At 46.7% G+C, this 19,950-nt stretch overlaps 1 protein-coding gene across 1 annotated transcript in view; it reads left to right on the forward strand.

The window, feature by feature from the left end:
* Positions 1-19,950, forward strand: part of PLXNA4 (plexin A4) — a 401,265-nt gene that overhangs the window by 253,294 nt on the left and 128,021 nt on the right. Inside the window, exon 4 of the mRNA XM_079785801.1 lies at positions 5,890-6,021. Coding sequence (XP_079641927.1) covers positions 5,890-6,021 — 132 coding nt within the window. The remainder of the gene's footprint in view (positions 1-5,889; positions 6,022-19,950) is intronic.

Raw genomic sequence — 19,950 nt, forward strand, 5'->3', positions numbered from 1 at the left:
GAGTGACAGCCTAGATCAGATCCTGGCCCTCACGCTGTGCATTATGGACTGATGGCGACCATACAGCCAGCTGGATCTTACGGCCAGGGAGCTCCAAAAAAGTGAAGACGATGGGGTGTTATGCTCTAAGCTGAACGTCCTAGGAGACACTGGGTGCTGTGGCAGGGCAGAGGAGTGGGCCACTGTACAATACTAAGAACAGCTGAGAGGGGGACAGTCACCAAGCCAATAATCTAGAACTGCACAGTCCAACACAGTAGCCACTGGCCACGTGAGGCTGTCCGGCGCCTGGAGTGGGGCTGGTCCAAATTGAGGTTTGCTGTGAGTGTGAAAAACATATACTGAAGGTTTAAAAGATTTAGTATGAGAAAACGGATGTAAACTATCTCATTGACAATTTCTTATGCTGTGTACATGTTAAAATGCTAACATTTGGAGACATTGGATTAGATGAAATAGGTTATTAAAATCAGTTGTACCTTTTATTTTTATTTGTATGTTTTTTTTTGGGGGGGGGGGGTGGTGGTGGTTAGTATTGTATAGTAGCCCACATCTGTGGCCGGTGTTTATTTCTGTTGCCCAGGCTCTTCTAGAAGAAGGTTCCACTGTCCCGAGGGGAAGCATGAAGGACCACCACCTGACCCCAGAGCACAGTCACACTCGTCCTCCGCAGGACAGTGCTGCGTGAAGGCGGCCACATTGCCCCCTGACCCCACTCCTCATGCATTACTTTCCCTCCCCCTGCCAGTATGTTGTGTCTATCAAATCTGCTAGGACCACCCTTTTCCTTACTCAGCCCAGTCTTCCTAGTGATTTAAGATTTTTTCTCCAAGGCGGCTTTTGAGTGAGTCTAATATCACCCACTATGTGTTTTCTTTGCCAAACTGTCATAGTTGGTGGAGCAATGTCATGTCGGTAGCCCTGTTCTTAGAGGGCATACACCTGCTCTCCAGAGCTTCCTTGGGCTGGGCTGGTAGTTCCTGGTTACACTCCTATCAGCCAGTCGGATCTCCTGGGAAGGGGGCTTAGAGGTCCATGAACACCCCTGGTAGCATTTGCCTCTTGGCCTTATTTGTGTGAAACCTGAGCCTTCAGGATTCAGGCCTTCCAGAGGCACCACTAATTGGCAGGCTCCGCCTTCGAGTTTGATTATTTTAGATTCCACATCTAAGTGAGATCCTGCAGCATTTGTCTTCCTGTGTCTGGCTTATTTCAGTTAGCACACTGTTCTCCGGGTTCATCCTTATTGTTGCAAATGGCAGAATTTTCTTCTATTTTAAAGCTGAATTATATATATATATATATATATATATATATATATATATATATATATACCAGTATATATATATATGTGTGTGTGTATGTATATATATATATATATATATATATATATATATATATATATATATATTTATATTTATATATATTATCACCTTTTTTAGCCACTGACATACATTTAGGTTTTTCTATATCTTGGCTATTGTGAATAATGCTTCAATGAATATGAGAGTACAGGTATCACTCTGAGATATTGTTTTCACTTCCTTTGGATATATACACAAGCATGGGATTGATGGATCATACAGTAGTTCTTCTTTTAATTTTTTGAGGAACCACCATACTGTTTTTCGTAGTGGCCGTACCATATTATATTCTCCCCAATAGTATGAAAGGACACCCTCTTCCCCACACCCTCACCAACACTTGTCAGTAACTACTTAATGAGCAACAACCAAGTCTTGGGTCCTGTGCCAGGCAGTGGGGCTGCCGTGCTGACTGCGCAGGCATGGCGTCTGCCCCCAGGAGACTCAGTCCCAGTCTATGCACCCCCGTGCAGCTTTGCGGCAGTTCATCTCCGTCCTTGGCCTTGGCCTTCTTGCTGTCCCCAAGAGCTTAACATATTCTGCACATTTTCCCGTTCCCTCCTCCAGACCACTTATAAAAAATGATAATAAGACTAGTCATAACACCAGTGCTTGGGGAGTCCCCCAGTTCCCACTTCTCCACACAGAAGCGTGTCTTTTCTGTCTCTAACTCGGCTCTTTCTCTATGGCCAAACTGCCCAAAGTCCCACGGAGACTCATTATTTTTAAGTACCTTGTAAATGTGGAACCTTGTCAAAGGTTCTTGGAAAATCTACATAGCTAAGAGGCACCTGCTGAGCTATGAATCAGGAGACCTGGGTTCTAGTCCTGAATGTCACTGGTTTATCCTGGAATTTGGAGCAAGGCGCAGAACAGCCCCAATCTCAGTCGCTTCGTGGGTAAAATGAGAAGGACTATGCTGGCAGTCAACATCATAAAAATTTTACAACCGTCAGATGAAACACTGTTATTTAAGAATGCTATGAAAGGTATAAAACAAGAATATAAGGGATCATAATTTTGAAAATTTACAACAGCCCCTTCTTCATTCACAGGCATGATCCTCTCCCAGAAGAACTCAGCAGCAGACAAGGTCCCTCCAGCACCCCCAGGGCAATGTTTGTTTAACATCATCTACTTTCAATCCTTGAAGGGATTCAGGTTTATCTGACCAATAGTGTAGTATGTAAATGCATAAAAGCCTGGACGCTGGAGTCAGTCAGACCCGGGTATGGGTCAAGGCCATGCCATCAATAACTGTGTGACCATGAACAAGTTATTAACCCTCTCTGTGCCTCTCCCGTAAGTGGGGTTATATTAATGTTTATCTCACAGAGTTATGAGATTTTTTTTATTAAAGTATAGTTGGTATACAATATTAAATTAGATTCAGGTGTACAATATAGTGATTCTACATTTACATAACTTAGGATGTGTTCACCACACTAAGTCTAATAACCATCTGTCATCATGCAAAGTTATCACATTACTGTTATTATGATGAGATTTAAGTGAGAAGGTAAATGCAAGTAGAATGCTTAGCATCGTACCTGGCACTACGGAGTATTAACCACACTTATTGCTATTGTTTTTGTAAGAGCCCAACCACTGGCAACCGGCCCATCCTACCTGAATTTTATGATTGTCCATCATTCAGCAAACCCCATTACAAATGCCTTCTGCCTGTATTTTGTGTAAGATTCTTTCAGTTTTCTGAAATAAGTAGTAGATGGGGTGGGGTGGGAGGAAAGGGAGACCTATCTTTCCAATAACTGATTTCCTACACAGAATGCAGAAGAGCGGCTATAACTCTACCCTGCCTGTGAGAACTTGCTTCCTGGTCTATTCCTCTGTCCCTGCTTTTCTTCAGATGTCCACCTACATCGAGCACATCACCTCGTCCTAACGAGCAGGGGAGTTGGAACTAAAATGATCAGGAAGATCGCTCAGGCACTAAATCCAATTTCCCTTTGGGGAGCCTGCTCCTGCCAGCAACCTGAGGGGACTGGAGACCAGCCAGGGTGCTCAGTATCACTCTTGTCACTCTCCTGATGCTGCTCCAGAGGTGACTCACAGCTGGAGGTGAAGCCTTGCTGGGCTGGGGGCCAAGGCCATCACCGTGCAGTCAGACTTGGGTGGTAATCTCAGTTGGCTCTGCATGAGCTCCCATTTCATTCAGATTAAGTCGGGACCTGTCCAGGTAGATGCCTGGTGGCTGCGGGAGTGGGCACAGGAACAGGAGGGTTATTAGAATTTGAGGCATTTTGATTTTCAGGGCTAAACAGATCTCTCTTTAACTCCTTTACTAGTTTTTGGTGGTTGTTTTTTTAATAAGCTTAATGGGAAATTAGCAAAGAGGAGTTTTAACTTCATCAATGCATTTCTTCACTTTCAGAATCAGTATTTGTCAAGCTCAAATATTTGGGCATCACTATCAGGAATGTCTGCCAAAAGCCACTGGAATTGTACAGAGCAGAGACAGTGACCTCAGCTTCCTGCCTCAGGTCGCCCCCAGGAAGGACCTGTGAAACTCAGCAAGGAACTTGTCTCTCACGTCAGAGTTCTCTCCCCAGATTTTAAAGCCCAGGCCCATTGGTTAGGTCTCATTTTCCTCATCTATTATTTGTATGTCAGTTAGGATTTTGGATATTGAAAAAGCCTTTTTATTACTTTAACAATAAGGAAATATCTTGAGTAACAAGAGAGTCTTAACATAGGACTTTGGGGTTATTTTGATTCAGTGGCTTAGGAACATCACACACACACACACACACAAAATTTTTTTTCTATCTCTGCAACTGACCTTCCCTGGTTGCAGCTCCCCTCCTTAGCACAGAAGGGCTGCCTACAGTTCTTTGAGCTCCTGTTTCTCTGACCCTGTTGAGGGTGAGGAGAAATCCTCTCTTGCCCCATCATGAAACACAGTCCCGATTTGCTCTGATTGCACATGTTGATTGGCTGGGCCTGCTTTCTCTCAATCACTGTGATAAGAGAGTGAGATTACATTGACTTGTTTATGACCATCAAGGACCTCCAGTAAGCAGGGAATGGGTCCAATCCCACCCCAAAAGGTGAGAGAGGGTAGAATGGGTGCTGGTGGGGTCATGCAAGACATGACAAATCAGCCCTAAAGTCATAAGATTGAGAGGTTATGTCAATAAGGAATTTTATGAAAAACCATCTCCCTGATGTATAGGAAGGGCTTAAAAATAATGCTTAAAAGTAAAACAAACAAACAAACAGAGGCTGGGACAAACCTAAAATCACACACGTGAATCACAAAGTACCCTGGTGTCAGAGTTCAGTGAATGATGACTTGATGGATTAGTTGTCATTAATGTGCTGTCCCTGCTATAATTTAGTTCCTCTGAATAACTCTTCTGTTCTCCTTCATCTTACAAGAGGTTAAAAAGTAAATATTGAAAATTAAAAATAAGACTACGTAGTGCGGATATTTGGAATATAATTTTTTCTTTAGGTTTTTTGTTTTGTTTTGTTTTACAGCGTCTTATATGGTATCTAATCAAGTTTGCTGATCTCCTAGCTCTCGCCTCTCCTGTCTCCCTTCGTGCTTCCCTCGTCCTTCTCACATTGTTGACAGTGTTTGGTCCTGACTTATGTGGGTGGCACTCTCAGCACTGGGCAGTGATCATATCAAATCTATCAGCTCAGACGTGTGATGATTCTGATTCTAGAGTGGGAGCCAGCTTTTCTAGATCTGTCCTCCATCATGGGGGGTGTGGGCAAAACTCTTTCCTGGCTGTCCCCACGTTGTCCAAGCAGTTCCAGGAAGGACCTGTGGATGGGCCAGGGACAATCTATCTGCTAAGTGCTCTTCTTCTCGGAAGACTGAGGATGACTCATGCCCGACGCACGTTTTCCTGGAATGTCCACACCCCTTTCCCTGGGGACACAAATAGTACCCTTAGGAGGTTTCAGGACCCTCCATCTACACCAAAATCTGAGACATGAGCCACTGGTTTCAATGGCCAGAACGAGCCCTCTCAGTGTAAAACTTCTGGGTGCTCCTCACCTGGTTCCCTCCAAAGTACAACAAGGATAGCTGGGTACCAATTTCTAAGAATCAGCTCACATTGTTACACCCACATGTTTTCTGTTCGAAAATGTGGCAAATACTATTGCCTTTCTGTTACAGAATGACACTCTGCTCTGAGGCAGCTTCAGTTACCCACTGTTCCCCAATCCCAGACCCGCTCCCCACTGTCAGCACCATCCTCTTCTCCAAAACGGACCTGAGACAGAGGGAACCAGAGAAAAGAACTCCGGCTCTTGGTGAAGCGCGGTGTGGTCTCCCCGTTCCCTCTTTTTGCCATTCCCAGCATGAGGCCGTGGTGAGCGGTGTCTCTCCTGCTCTTTTGGGCCTGGCCTCTGGGAGACAGAGCTCACTGTGGAGACAGAGCTCACTGCCTGTGGCTGGGCTGTTGGAGGGTCTTGGGGCTGAAGCTCCACTGCTAGCAGGGCAGGATCTGAACTCACCTCTGCTCTCCTCCTTCTCTCCCCGCAGATCCGGGTGGATGGACCCAGGGGCAACGCCCTCCAGTACGAGACGGTGCAGGTGGTGGACCCGGGCCCTGTGCTCCGGGACATGGCCTTCTCCAAGGACCACGAGCAGCTCTACATCATGTCAGAAAGGCAGGTAAGGCTCCCTGAGATCTGTTAGACATTTGTCTTGTGGCTAAGTACTAGCCTGTGGCTCAGCAGAAAGCTACAGGAGGCCGGTTGCAGGGAGAGGATTTGATGTATGGCTCAGTGTGTATTCTTTCGGTTATGCTGCCTGAGGACTGAGGCTGAGTGCACTGAAATAGGGAACAAAACATTTCAAATATCAAAATATCTGCGCGTCTAGACCAAACCCACTAAATTCAGAATGATGGTGGGTATAGGTTCCGGGTCAGCATTTACTCTTTTCTGAAGACACTTGGTGCAGATGCCCTAGTTTTTTGCCATATTTCCCTACATACTGTATACTCTCCTACCAAGGTCACCTTCCTAAACTCTGGAGGTCTATGATAGGCAAGGATTTGTTTCCTAAAAATCCTAGTTGAGGGAACATCATGGAAGAGCCAGATGGAAGGAGATTCAGAAAATAAGGGCATGTCCTCAGCCTCTGGGTGTGCCTGTAACTCTCACATGGGACCTCCGGCAACTGCCATAAGGCCAAGCCAGGCAGGACAGATATGGGGCAAGGATTACTGTTAGCTGGTACTGGTTAGAAGGAGCAATATTGGGCTTGCTTCTGGAACTCAGCTAGCACTAAGTTCTTCAGGGGTTCTTGAGCTCATACCACGACTCTTATGTCTACAGCGGGCAAAGGAACAAATTTCTCCTGGGAAATTTCATATATTTAAGAGTATTTCCTGGAGTACCCTAAGTCACTGCCCAGAGTGTTTCACCCCCAAGACACACCCACTCCAAGTGTGGATTGGCACTGCCATACCTCTGACCCTGTTACCGCTATGTGGGGTGAGTCATTCCTAGGAGCTATCCCGTCAGCCCATGAATATGTATGTGGCAAAGGCAGCAGCCATGAAGGGTAGGTTCTCCCCTCTTATTCATCTTCATTAGTGAGGCCTGAACTCCCCAGAGGACCTTGCTCACAGAGTCAGGATTGTTCCTCCTGTCCCCTCTCTGCATAGTGAGGGAGATAAATACCACATTATGCCACCCACAGGGCTTGTGCATTATGCCTTGGCAGCCCACAGCAACTCCACCCTCCCCAAGAGCTTGATGACATCTTCTCTTGGTGTGGGACTCCCCATCCAGCCACACTGGGACCCATTGTGGTGCCTGGGTTGAGGCTGCCATGCCTTGGACATGGCCTGACATAGTACCGAGAGGGAAGCATTTTACCCCAGGAGTCAGGACCGGGTATGAGGCTGCTCCTTTGCTTTCACTTCTTGCTGCCTTCTAGTGGGGCCTCCACTCCCCACTTCCCACTCCCTGCCTACCTCCAAGTCCCTAGACACTGAGATAAGTAGTTTTCCTGGGTGAAGGAATCCTTTGGAGAAAGCCTAAGATCTCCATAAGGCATTGAATATTTCAGGATTTCTTGCCTGACCTGAAAGCCAGGATTTCTGAACTTGGGACTTAAAACATGGAAGGGCTTCCATAGATGGAAACTATAAGCTATGTGGGGTCACTTCTGATAACTGAGTTGGGATTCTGAGCTCCTTATCCTTGGTCATTCTGCTTCCCTGAGAGTGTGGTCAGTGGTTAGAACCCATCCAGGCTGGGTTGGTGAGGCATACTGGGAGCTCTGGACTGTTGGGAAGGAAAGGAAGGCAGGAATAGATAGGACCAGGGCATTCGTCCATTCTGGGGCTGCTCCTCGCAGAGGTGGAGGGCTGCCTGTCACTCAAATCACAGTCCCAAGGCCCTCAACTCTTGGGCCAACACTGGTATGCAGTGGGTTTGCAGATTCATTGTAGGGAGTGGTAAGGCAGCACAATGGCTAAGTGCACAGGTCTTGGTGTCAGAATATCTGAGCATGCACCTTGGCTCCACCACTTACTAAGCATGATCTCAGGTAGTTCCTTAAACTCTTAAGGACTCAGCATTCTCAACTATCACATGGAAGTGACAATAATATCCCATAGTTTTATTCCAAAGATCAAATGATATAATGCTTGTAATAAGCATCACCACACCTGGATCAGAGTATGGGCTTGCTAAGGGGAAGCTCTTCTTCTTATGATATTGCAATAGGAGAGTCTGGGCATTGGCCGTGTTGTGAGTCAGGCAGATGGCGACATCAAGATTCTGGGTGATTTATCAGGTAGGAAGTGCAGGAATCCAGGTCAAGGCCAAGGTACTGGAGATGTAACAGCAAGCCCAGGGAGTCAGGACTGATCCCAGCCTTTGTGGCTGTGGGTGGGTGCCAGTCATTATGGGTCAAACACTTGTGGAGCTGAGTCTGCAGACTAAGGGTAGATGCTCAGCAATGATGTCTGCTCTGCCTGGAAGGCACTTCCCTTTCTCATTTGGCTAATTTTTCCTTGTCCTTCAAAACATAGCTCAGTTGTCACATTCTTCAGTGAGTGATTCCTGATCTGTGGTTAGACACCTCTATGTTCTCTCTTCCTAGTCTGGGCTGTGATGATGACTTCCTTGTTTTTCTCCCCTAGCAGACTATACAGGGCAGCCCTATATCCTCTTTGTCTGCCTAAACCTTACCTAATAGGCCCTTGATAAATGTTTGATGAATGAATAAATGAACAAATGAATCCTCAGTATCTTCATTGAACCATAATTGGAAAAGAGTGGGACTGATACAGATTACTTATTGCTTATCTTAATTTCCAAGTTTGAACCTACATAATTAAAAAACTGCACTTCAGATAAAGAAAACATCCCAAACTCCAGTCATCTGTTTATCACTGCCATGACTTTTGCCCTATCCTGAACTATTTTTTGCTTTGTATTTTTATTTAAATAAACTTACTATTTAAACATAAATAATCTACTTTAACCATCCCTTAAACAGTAATATTATAGATCTGACATGCCAGTCATATAGTATAATACACCTAACTGTGATATTGTGATATATAAGAAGTATATATTTGGTCTTCATCCCCATTTCTGGCACAGTGCTCCCAAAACCTTTGGAATTTCTTAAATGACAAGCAATGAGAACATCTTTTGTTATAATATTTGGTATCTATTCCTTCAGAGCCATAAAGGTGAAATGGTGTGTTGTTATTCCTAAGGAGCTTCTTCTCATCCTCACCTGAGTTTGTGTGAATGAGGTGATTTTTGGAAAGCCCCTAAAGATGGGGGCTGGTTGCCAAGGGATCCAATCATGTGATTAGAGGGTTGGAAGGAGTAAGGACTGTGGAACTAAGAGAGGTAGAGAATGGAGTGTGGTGCAAGTGTGTGTGTATGTGTGAGTGTCTGTCGCTGTCTGTGCATCTCCATCAACCCTGTTCTTACTTTGCATGTGTCTGTGTGTTTGTATATGGTGCATATTTACTACAGCTCTAGGACTCCCAAGAGAATGTGTATACACACTGAAACACTGCGATCAAAACCTGCCAACCCGATGGGAGGGGAGTGAGAGGAAATGTCAGCCAGTAGATAAGTGGGGAGCTGACGTGACCAAGTTGGGGTTGTCCTCAGCTGCCCTGGAGTGACCACCCCTTCCCACACACAAGGAAGTTCTTCTTTGATAGGCCCCAGAGCAAGTGGCAGATTCCCAGTCAAGTTCACCACTCTGCCATCCCACACACCAGCTCTCTCCTGCCTGAAAGCCAGAGGCTCCGAGCACATGTTTCTGCTTGTGATACACACTTTCAATCATGTCTGGTCCAAAGATGACTTTCATGGTGTTCTTTGTTTTACTGACTCTGGTTGACAGTGGGTCTGCTGCCAGGTGCCTGGGAACACTCACAGCTGGTCCTCACGAGCTGGTGGCACTCAAGTTCTAGCTGTGACCCAGGACCGAGATGCCTGCAGGGGCTGAGGAGGTGGGTCTGGTCAGAAGGCAGGGCCGGGTGGGCAGATCTTCTTGGCTCCTTCTGATGCAGGTGTTCCAGGGACCTGAAGGTCCATGACCCACTGTGGGTTCTTAACTTCACACAGGAAAGACTTCAAATACAAGCCAGCATAGAGTTTAAAGTGAAAGAATTTATTAGTGAAGGAGTGGGAGGGAGAGAAGGCTACTCCATAGTCAGAGCAGCCCCTCCCTAGTGGGATTTGCTTCTTCTATTGAGACACGTTTAATCGAGGGGTAGAGCATTCAATAAGGGGAGAAATTTTCAGGATCTTCCTGAGAAAGGAGTGAAAACTTCTCAGAAGAGCACTGTTGGCCATTTGTGTCCTTATTTGGGCTTTCTGTTTCCAATCATGGCAGCAGGGGTGTGTTGTTTTAGAATGCTAATGTATTACAATGAGCTAATGTATTGCGAGGTGAAATTAGTCTCCAGGTTGGATCGAGCTGATCTTTGGGTTCTAAACCATAAATATGTCTTACTATCTCCTTGATAGTCCTTATAGCCTGTATCAATTACAGCCTTTTCACTGAATACCCTGTCTCACTTCCAGCATAATCCAGTAGTGAAGGAGGGAGGGTCCTCTGGCTTTATAATGTATTAGGGGCCCAGTGCACAAATTAGTGCACCTTGAAAGGAATGGTGGGCTGCGAGCCTGTGGTGGGCACAGGGGCAGGTCTCGGCCCATCCTCCATGCCCACGCCCGGCCCCTCCTGCCATGGCCCCTGGTCCCCTGTCTGCTGGCAGCCCCACTCCTGCTGCTGCCGCTCCCACGCACTGACAGCACGGAGTGATTGGGGCCGGCACCAGAAGCAGGTGCGAGCAGGGCCAGCACTGTCAGTGGGGGCAAGTGGCGGCTGCCACCCCAATTGCCCCTCAGGAGCAGGGGGAAGTGGAGAAGCCCTCAGGTGCGATCAGGGCTGGCAGCTGCCGCTCGCACCCACTGACAGTGTCAAGTGATCGGGACTGGCGCTGGGTGCCAGTAGCAGTTGGAGTGACGGCTCCAGCACCGGCAGTAGGTGTGAGCGGGGCCGTTGCTAGCAGTGGGTATGAGCGGTGGCTGATGGCCTTGATCGTCCCTCAGGAGCAGGGGGAGGTGGAGAAGCCCTGAGGGGCGATTGGGGCTGCCTCTGCTCCTGAGGGGCAATTGGGGCCAGCAGCCTCCGCTCACATCCACTGAGGGTGCTGAGCTATCGGGGCTGGCGCCAGGCCATCAGCGGGTGCGAGTAGCAGCTCCAGTGCCGGCAGCAGTGTGAGTGGGGCTGGCACCAGCAGCAGGTGTGAGTGCCAGGAGGGACCGTGGCGTGTGGGAACAAAGAATTTTCAGTAACCACCAGAGGCTCGCCCCGATAACAGTGACCAGCACTCCACCTTGGTCTGGCTGCTTCACCATCCCGCCGCAGCCAATGCCCACCATGTTCCATGCTCTGCTGCCTGCTGTCAACGCCCACCATGTGTTGCGCATGTGCCCCTTGGTGGTCAGTGCACATCATAGTGACAGGTTGTTTGTTTGTTCGGTTGTTCGGCCATTCGGTCTATTTGCATGTTAGCCTTTTATTATATAGGATTACCCAGGCCCGATTTATTTATTCACTCAACAAATACTTGGTAAGCACCCACTATGAGCCAAGTGCTAGCAGAGGCATTGGGGAAACAACAATGAAGAAACAGATAAATATCCTTGACTTTAGGAGCCTGTAATTTTAGCAAGAAGAAGTGGCAAAGAAGCAGTCAACATACTAGAAAAATGATATAGTCGGTCAGCAGGTGACAAGTGCTATGGAACAAGGAAGCGGAGTGGGGTCAGTGGGATCCTGGAGGGTTGCAATTTTAGGTGGAGGGGTCACTGAAGGCTTCCCAGAGAAGCTACGGGGGCCTCCTGAGGGTACCTACCCCTTGCCTGTTCTTTGTGTTTTTTCAGGCTCTTTGTTGGGGTTGTGAAATTGAGAAGATGGTAAAGCCTGCGTCGTGGGTGGGAATTGGGGGTGGATGCTTTGTGACTGATTTTTTTCTATGTTGAATTTCAGAGGGAATTTCAGTTCAAGGGAGGGTGGTACTGTGTTCCAGGGAAGGCTCATGCCATTTGGGGTTTAGACTCCTAAGTGGATGGTGCTGGGTCCCCTGTGTTATGAGGGGCATGATTACCTCATATCCCTCCTATCCCAGCCTGCCTCTCGGGGGGTCTGAGGATTCTGAGGTCCTGGTGTGAAGTCTGACATCTCGGAGGTTGGCCCACATTGTTCTCATGGAAGGTGCAGTTTTGGAGACAGTGTCTGCAGCTGGAGGTGATGTGCCCAAGAAGAATGATTCTGGTTCTGTTGGCGCTGGGTCCCTGGGCACGTCTCCTGGAGGTGTGTCCGAGGAGACATGGCTGTCTCTCCGTCATCTGCCTGCCCCTGAAGGGGGCCAAGCTATACATTCCAGTTTGTGTTTGGATGGCGGACACTGTGACAAGCCCATATGGACGTTTGCTCCTGGCACCCAGACCTGGCTGTTCTGATAGCTCCTGGAAGATGGAACTCAAAGCACAGGCCTGAGAGTGAGTGACAGGAAACGGAACCACCTCAGACTCACAAAAAGAGAGAGGCTGTCACAGTGTTTCACCCAACTCCACTCAGGCGGATCTCAAAGTTTCCGGTATATCATGACTAAGGTGTTCCCACTTCCCCCTTCCCTCCCAGTGAAGGCAGACGTCTCCATCACCATCTCAGAACTGGAGGGACCGGCAGGGGAAAGGACTTCCTGCTCCGTTTTCCCACACTCGGGTGCTGGGATCTGGATGCTCCATTGCACCTTGAACCCCTTAGAACTGGAAAAGCCCCCCAAGGCTTATGGGGTCCAACTCTCTCTTGCGGCCTTTCCGCCCTATGATTGATGAGCAGACTGAAACTCAGAGAAGTCAGTGTCTTGTCTGCGGTCACACAGCAGGTTGGGAGAGGAGCTGAGCTAGAATGCAGCTTAGCACCTATTGCAATGTCTTCTCCAGCCACCCCTCTTGCAGTGAGGAACGTGGAGGTCTTTGTGGGGCAAGAGACTCCCTTTATCTCCAAGTCTTCCCAGCAGGAGACTATGTACCCCCTTCCTCAGCCTCCAAAACAAGCTAAGGAAAACTAAAGGACTTGCTGGGTGTGGGGCGGGCTGAATGGGGGTACATCAGCAGTGGGAGTAAGGGCTCAAGGCCGCCCTCACTGCTCGTGAAGGAGGCTGTGTGGTTTGTTCTTCCTTGGTTCCAGCCCAAGGGAAGTTGGGACAAGAGCCCCTTTACAACATCTATTTAGAGCATCTCAGGGCACACAGAGCCCCAGACATGACCAGTCCACCCCATAGAGGGAGTAAGCCGAGAAGCACGCCCCCATCCTGTTCCTATAGACACCCCCCATTCTGTTCTTACAGACACCCTCCCCCATCCCGTTCCTACAGACAACCCCCCATCCCATTCCTACAGACCCCTCTAGTGCCCACTGGTATAGGCATGAAAGTCTAACATCTGCCCGGGATGGAGTTTTTGTAGCCTGCCTGAGAGGAAGACATGACAGTGGCTCGACATTTCTCAGACAGCTGTGGGGGTGCCTGGGATCACCAATGTGTGCAGGACGGAGACCACAGGTGGTCGCCAACAGGCCATGAACTTGAGTTTTCATCGGGGCCCTCTGCTCACCAGCTCTGCCTCCGAGGTGAGCTGCTCGAGCAGGTTGTGTTTCAGTTTCTTCATTTGTGAAATGCAAGGTAGATAAAAGTTTCAGAACTTTTAGGATGAAAGTTAGTATGGGAAAGGCATGTATGGGCTCTTAGCAAGTTCAAGGTTATCCTTATCATTATCATGTTTGCTAATACTCTTAGGAAACGCATTGTTGCTAGGGGAAGGGAGGCCTGGATAAACCACTGGTGGCTGAAGGCCATTTCAGCGCTGGGTGCTGGCTCCCCCTATTCCCTGGCACTGCTCCCATGTGTTTGGAGCCCCTCAGAAAATACTAAGGCTGTGTTCTCCCTTCACATCTATTAGCACCGCCCTCAAGGCGACTGGGGGGCCTGGAGACTGGGGCCTCCTTCCCCAAGCCTCCGCGGGGCTTCCTGGGGTAACTCCTTCGGCTCTGGGGGATGGATTTTAGTCCATCTGTGTGCAGCCCCACAGGCTCCGGGCTATCACAGACACAGACCTGGCAGCTGACTGAGCTTCTGGCTCCTCATGTGTCAGGACTTCCGGGCAGAAGGGAAATGGCTTGTTCCCCTTCTCTCTGCCAGAACAAGAGAAGAAGAGGGAATGTGTAAAGGTGGGGCAGGGGAGGCTGAGGGAGGCGGTGGAGTGGGAGAAAGGCAGGGAATCTAAGGGCAGGTGATCAGGGAACAGCCTCGGTAGCTCTCTCTTCCTGAACCCCATTAAGCATCTGTCTCCATCTGTCTCCGGCAATTGCCCGGCAGTCAGATCAACTCCCCACTCAGTGCCAACGTCTCCATACTTTCCGGGCGCTTGAAATGCCATTTTGAAGACAACCACCTGCAATATTCCACTTAACAGCACGCTAGGAGACTCCACCACATGGGCAAACAGGACAGGGGCTGTGTCTCTGCCCCCTTTCAGTCCACACTTATTAAGTGTCCACTGTGTGCCCAGCGCAGGGCTAGACGTGGCGCGGAACAGAGAAGAGCCGCAGGAAGGCCTGTCTGGAAGCGCTGTGGGGTGAGATGGGGACACACTCCAGCTTGCAGGGCACTGAGAAGAAAGTAGTCCACTGTGGAGGTTACCCTGGAACCCAGCTTCCTTGTAGAGTTAGGGCTCAGGCGAAAAATGATGTCAGCTTGAAAGGATGGGGCTCCAGGGATGTTTCCTAAGACAGTCCTCAATCCTGTTAACCCCTTCTTGGCTCCCACCTCCTCTTACCTGGATGGGTGTGGGCGATGGAAGCTGACCCCCACAGCCCTGCCCTCTCCCCTGGAGGCTAGTATCTGAATGCAAGTGGCTCACATTCCTGAGGATGGACTTGTGGAGAGGCTGGAAATATTGGGTACTCGAGCAAATTGCAAACTCAGTGGACTATCCATGAGACGCTTTCAACAGTAAATAGAATTGTGTTAATTTGTGCCATTGTGCAAGATAACTAGGTAATACCTATACACCATATAGGTATAAAAGGATAAGTTACAAATGGCAGAACTACATCTGATCTGAGTCTCTTAAGTGCATTTCAAATATTATGCATAGACAATGGAGACATGAATTTGAAACTGACTCAGAGACGGTGCGATCATTTCAAAGGAATGTGTAATGATTGAGGGGGAGGCTATCTGGATATATTTACTTAAAGAAAGTTGTGCAAAGCCACAAAGGAGTGGAGAAACGGGTTGGAAATAGGTATATCCTCCTCAGGAAGGATTCAGGGCTGGTGCAGAAAGCTATCCAGCTCCCTGCTGGGTGACCTGAAGGTGGCTGAGGAGCCACCAGTCTTGGCTTCCCGTCCTGACTCTGTGACTTTCTAGCTATATGACCTTGGGCAAGATACTTAACCTCTGAATCCTTCAGTTTTCTCAACAGTAACATGGGGATATGCTAGTGCCATTGCCTGAGTGGTCCAGTGAGTAAATTAGAAAACAAATACAATATTCTTAAAAAGTGCCTGGTGCAGAATGAGGGCTCAATACATCTTAGCTTTCATCTTTATTATTTTCAATATGCTGGACTATTAGAAGGGTGTGTATATTTTATTTAAAAACATTACCTATAATATTTTTACTCCCGTCATTTATAAACTCATTCCTATCTCCTCTAGGACGTATCAGGCCCTTAGAGTGACAGGTTTCTGGTAGTGAGAGTAATAAAGAGCAGACCAGGTGGCCCCCATCAGCCACACTTGCCAGTCAGCCTGAATCCAAGGTGCTGAGGGCCCTGTAGCTGCTCCAGTGAACTGTTTGGGCCCAAGTTGCTTCCTTGAGACACTGCCTTTGGCAAGGGTCACCACGAACCCTGCTTACCCTCAGGGTAAGAGAAGAGGCCTTATCTTCTGATGCCACCTTTAATGCACAAGACTTTGTGGTAAATGCTCACTCACTAAGCTGAGGGCATCTCAGGACACAAGCAATACACACATGAGGTACGACATGAAACGATGTCTCCCACCTGGGCCTCACATGGGTACTGCTTTAAGCAGGTGCTAGATGGTGCTAAGAATGATCAGATGGGGCAAGGGAAGAAACTATTAGAACTTCTATTTTTTTCTACTTAAAAAAATAAGCTTTACCTATATTTAATAGACAGTTTATACTGGATACTGTTTCCTGGCCTTGGTCGCTATGTCAGCCATTCATGTGTCAGGAGGGAGAGAGGGGCATGGGAGGGCCACATCTCTGAGTGGTAGACACAGGGTTCTTACTGACAGGCTCAGTTTCAGTACAGTGCAACAAAAATGGTGATTTGCATGCCACAGATGTTATCAATATTGTGAAAGCAATCCTTCAAATAGAATCTTTACAACACTTGCCATCAGATGGGAGTGACCATGAAAATTTTTTGTGTGGCACAGGGGTTGGCTGGTTATGGAAGCATAATTAAGCATTATTCCCTTTAAAAGAACCACAATGTTCCACATTTGCTGGCCTTTTCAATTCTAACGAGCAGCTGTCAGAAGTATGCCACTTTACTGATAACTTTGAAAAATTACCCACTTCTCCTGCCCCTTCAGTATAAAGGCAGTGCATTAACAATGAGTTAGAAAGAAACTACTTTCAGAAAAAAAATATGGCATGGAGAGACCCTTTGGGGAAGAAGAAGAAGAAGAAAAGGATGTTTGGAAATATTTGCATCTTTATGTGATTTTGTTGTTGATATGACTAAGCGTGACACTTTAAAAACTCGTCTACATTTTTTAAAAACTTGAGAACAGAATTTTCTACTGGCCTGAAAATATTCCAAATGGAGAATTTCAGGGAGTGAGTTTTGACCCATTTGTTTAAAAATATAAAAATTTAGCACCTTTCGATTCGTTGAAAGAATAGCTGATTGACATCAGAGAAGATGGAAATCTACTAGCTGAATTTCAACCACAATCTTTGCATAATTGGTGCATGAGACTGAAAAAGGGTATCGTGATTTCCTCAGCAGAGCCAACAGTGTGCTTTTTGCATCTCTGTGCCTATGTGAGCTGTCTTTTCCTGTTAAGACAGCCATTAAAGCAAAGTATCGAAATAAATTGAACCTTAGACCTCAGAACCCTATATCACTGAGTGCTAAGCAAAGATTTTCAAAAATAATGAAGCCAATCCTAACACATCAGTCTCACAGCAAAAGGTTTTGTATCATTCATTAAGATAAAATAAAATAATGCTATTTTATCTCACTTCTTTAATTCCTAATTCCATGTATATTTGATAATGCAAGTATATTAATAATAATGTATATTATTTACAAACATTTATAGGTGTTTTTTCTAGGTTCATGCTCAAAAATTTTATTTACTGCAGAGTGTGCAATCAAAACTCTTTAGAGACCTACTGGCCATTGGAGTATGTTAATTGACAGCTACTTCATTGTAATCTCATATCCACCTCTGACTTTCACTTTCCTGTTTCCTTCTACAACCATCTCCTTTGTACCCAGGTGTTTGTTATTTAGACCCAGCTCAGCAGTCCACTGTGTGCAGGGGTGTCGGTGTGGGAGGAGACAATGTGGTCAATTTCTTTATTTCTGGGGAATTTACCCAATGCATTCTAGATCTTTTTGGGGCCCAGGTCCCTGGGCAGCAGACAGAATTTTTTTCTCTGAGAGCTACCCTAGTAATTTGCAATGTTGCTGAGAGATAAGGAAATCTCTTATAGCTCAGACAAGCAGATAGCATCCTGATGATTATGCCATTCAAGCTGGCAGGGAAGATTCCTGTAAGAATGGCCAGAATGACTGTGGAGCTTGCAAATAGTCACACAGACATAAATCTGCCAGTCCAGAGTGAGCCTTTTGGAAGGCTGTCTCCCATTTTCAATCTTTTCTCCTTTGTCTCACCTCATTCCCATTCTTCCCTTTATCCTATTTTCTTTTTGGCATTCCTCCTACCTTCCTCCTTATGATTATCTCAATCTCATTCTTCTCCATATTCACATCCCATTTCCCCAATTCTTGGGGGAAAAGGGAGAGCTGGAATGGGGTCAGGCCAGTGTTTTTCAAATTGTCGGTCATGACACATTAGTGGGTTGAGAAATCAATTTAGTGGGTCACGAAATCAATTTAAAGGGTCATGACCAGAATTTTTTTTAGTGACAAAGAATAAAATCGAATAGAACAGTGTCCATCAAGCATAGTAAGGATAGGGACCATTTGTGAAACTATATATGTCGGTGTATGTGTGTGCCCTGGGTTGCAATGGAAAGGACACCTCTTGCCATGAGTCATGGTCAAATGAAAGCCACTGGTCTTGGGGATACCATGTTGCATACACTGGCAATAAGTTGACTTCAGCTTTGAGCATCCAACTCATATGTCAACTATTTCTAATGACATTACATGACCCTCCACTAGTTCTTCAAGTGATTTCTCAATTTCAATAACTTGGCTTCAACAATTACTTGTTGACAGTTTAGTGTGAAAGCTGTGGGGTGGTGGATAGGGTGGGTCACAGAGTAGGGCTCACTTGAATCAAGGCCTTGACTCGTGAGACCTGGACTTCTGAGTCAGTTTTCTCATGTATGGACCAGGTTAATGCTTTCCTACCTATTCTTTTGTTAAGGCACATATGGAAAACATATTTTTACAGCTCAGTGGGATGTTGGACATCTCCTCATGACCAGAGGGGACCAAGTTCTGGGGACACTGTCCTCCAGGCATTTCCCAGCTTCCCCAAGGGCTGAAAGAATAAATGTTTCTCTCTCTCTCTCTCTCTCTCTCTCTCTCTCTCTCTCTCTCTCAAATAAATACAAACGTATCATTGGGTGAAAATTTTAAAAAATGGTAACATATAAATGGCCCATACATTGCATCCCACCATTCACCAGAGTAGAAGCACTGCCTAGATGACCACAGTTTACAAATAGGACTGGAAATCCTTGTTCCTGCAACTCTATGTGTGGGTCACCTGCTTGGACCACACAAAGATGCATAAGACATCTATGCTCTCTGGAGCTTCCTATTTAGTGGTTGTGCTCACCACCTGCAGTTTGCAAGAAAGACTGTGTGGTACAGAATCAGCTGAGTCATGATTGGCTCTCTTTTGCAGTGGCCTCTCCTTGCCTGGAGCCCTGACACTTGAAAGTTTCTTTTCTCCCTGTGGGAACTTGAATGAACCCCAGAATTGCCTTGCAATCTTGATATTTCTTTATGGGCATAAACCTAAAGCAAATCAAGATGAGAAGAACAAACTTCAATGGCTCTTCAAATGCCAAGTCCCGGTGCATTCACTGTGTGCACTCAAGGGAATGAAACTAATTACTGCCTTCTTAAAGAGCTGAGCATAGGTGGATACGCCCTTGAAAGTGGCCAGCAGAAATGCTTCTTGCAAACCAGTCTCTCTGCCAGAGCCTTTGCTTCCCGAGGACCCCTGCCTCGGGCCATTAGCGAAGGGGCCGGTCATTATTAACTAGCTGGCATTGACTGATGACACCAAGCTTTTTTCTGTTTTTGGTTGTGCATGGGCTGTTGGCAGGCTTTTAGTTGACCCCTGGAATTTGGAGTTTATTCTGCCATGAAAACAAAGAAATAAATGAGGAATGAGCAGAAGTCCCCATGGTTAGACACATTAGTTAAAGATATCTCAACAGTTTGGGCTGGCACTTCCCCAAGGCACATCCACCAAAAGAATCCAGTCTTGCTTAACACTTCAGATTCCTGGCACCGCTCCTCTCCAAATCAGGAAAGAGACCCCCTGCCTCACCCCCACCCCCAGAGGCTGGTACGACAGAAAGGGATGGTGTCTGTACAACATCTTACACACTGGAAAAGATTCAGTTTCCTTTTTATGTAAGGGATCCATTCTATAAAATATGCTTACATGATAGATTGTATGTTATAAATGCCATAGGAATCCTCTGCATAGACAGTAACTCTCTTAACAGTTATTTACTTTGTCAGGTCAGATTTGATTTTTTTTTTTTAAAGTGAG

Source organism: Cnephaeus nilssonii, assembly GCF_951640355.1.
Source record: "Cnephaeus nilssonii genome assembly, chromosome: 12".
Taxonomy (NCBI): domain Eukaryota; kingdom Metazoa; phylum Chordata; class Mammalia; order Chiroptera; family Vespertilionidae; genus Cnephaeus; species Cnephaeus nilssonii.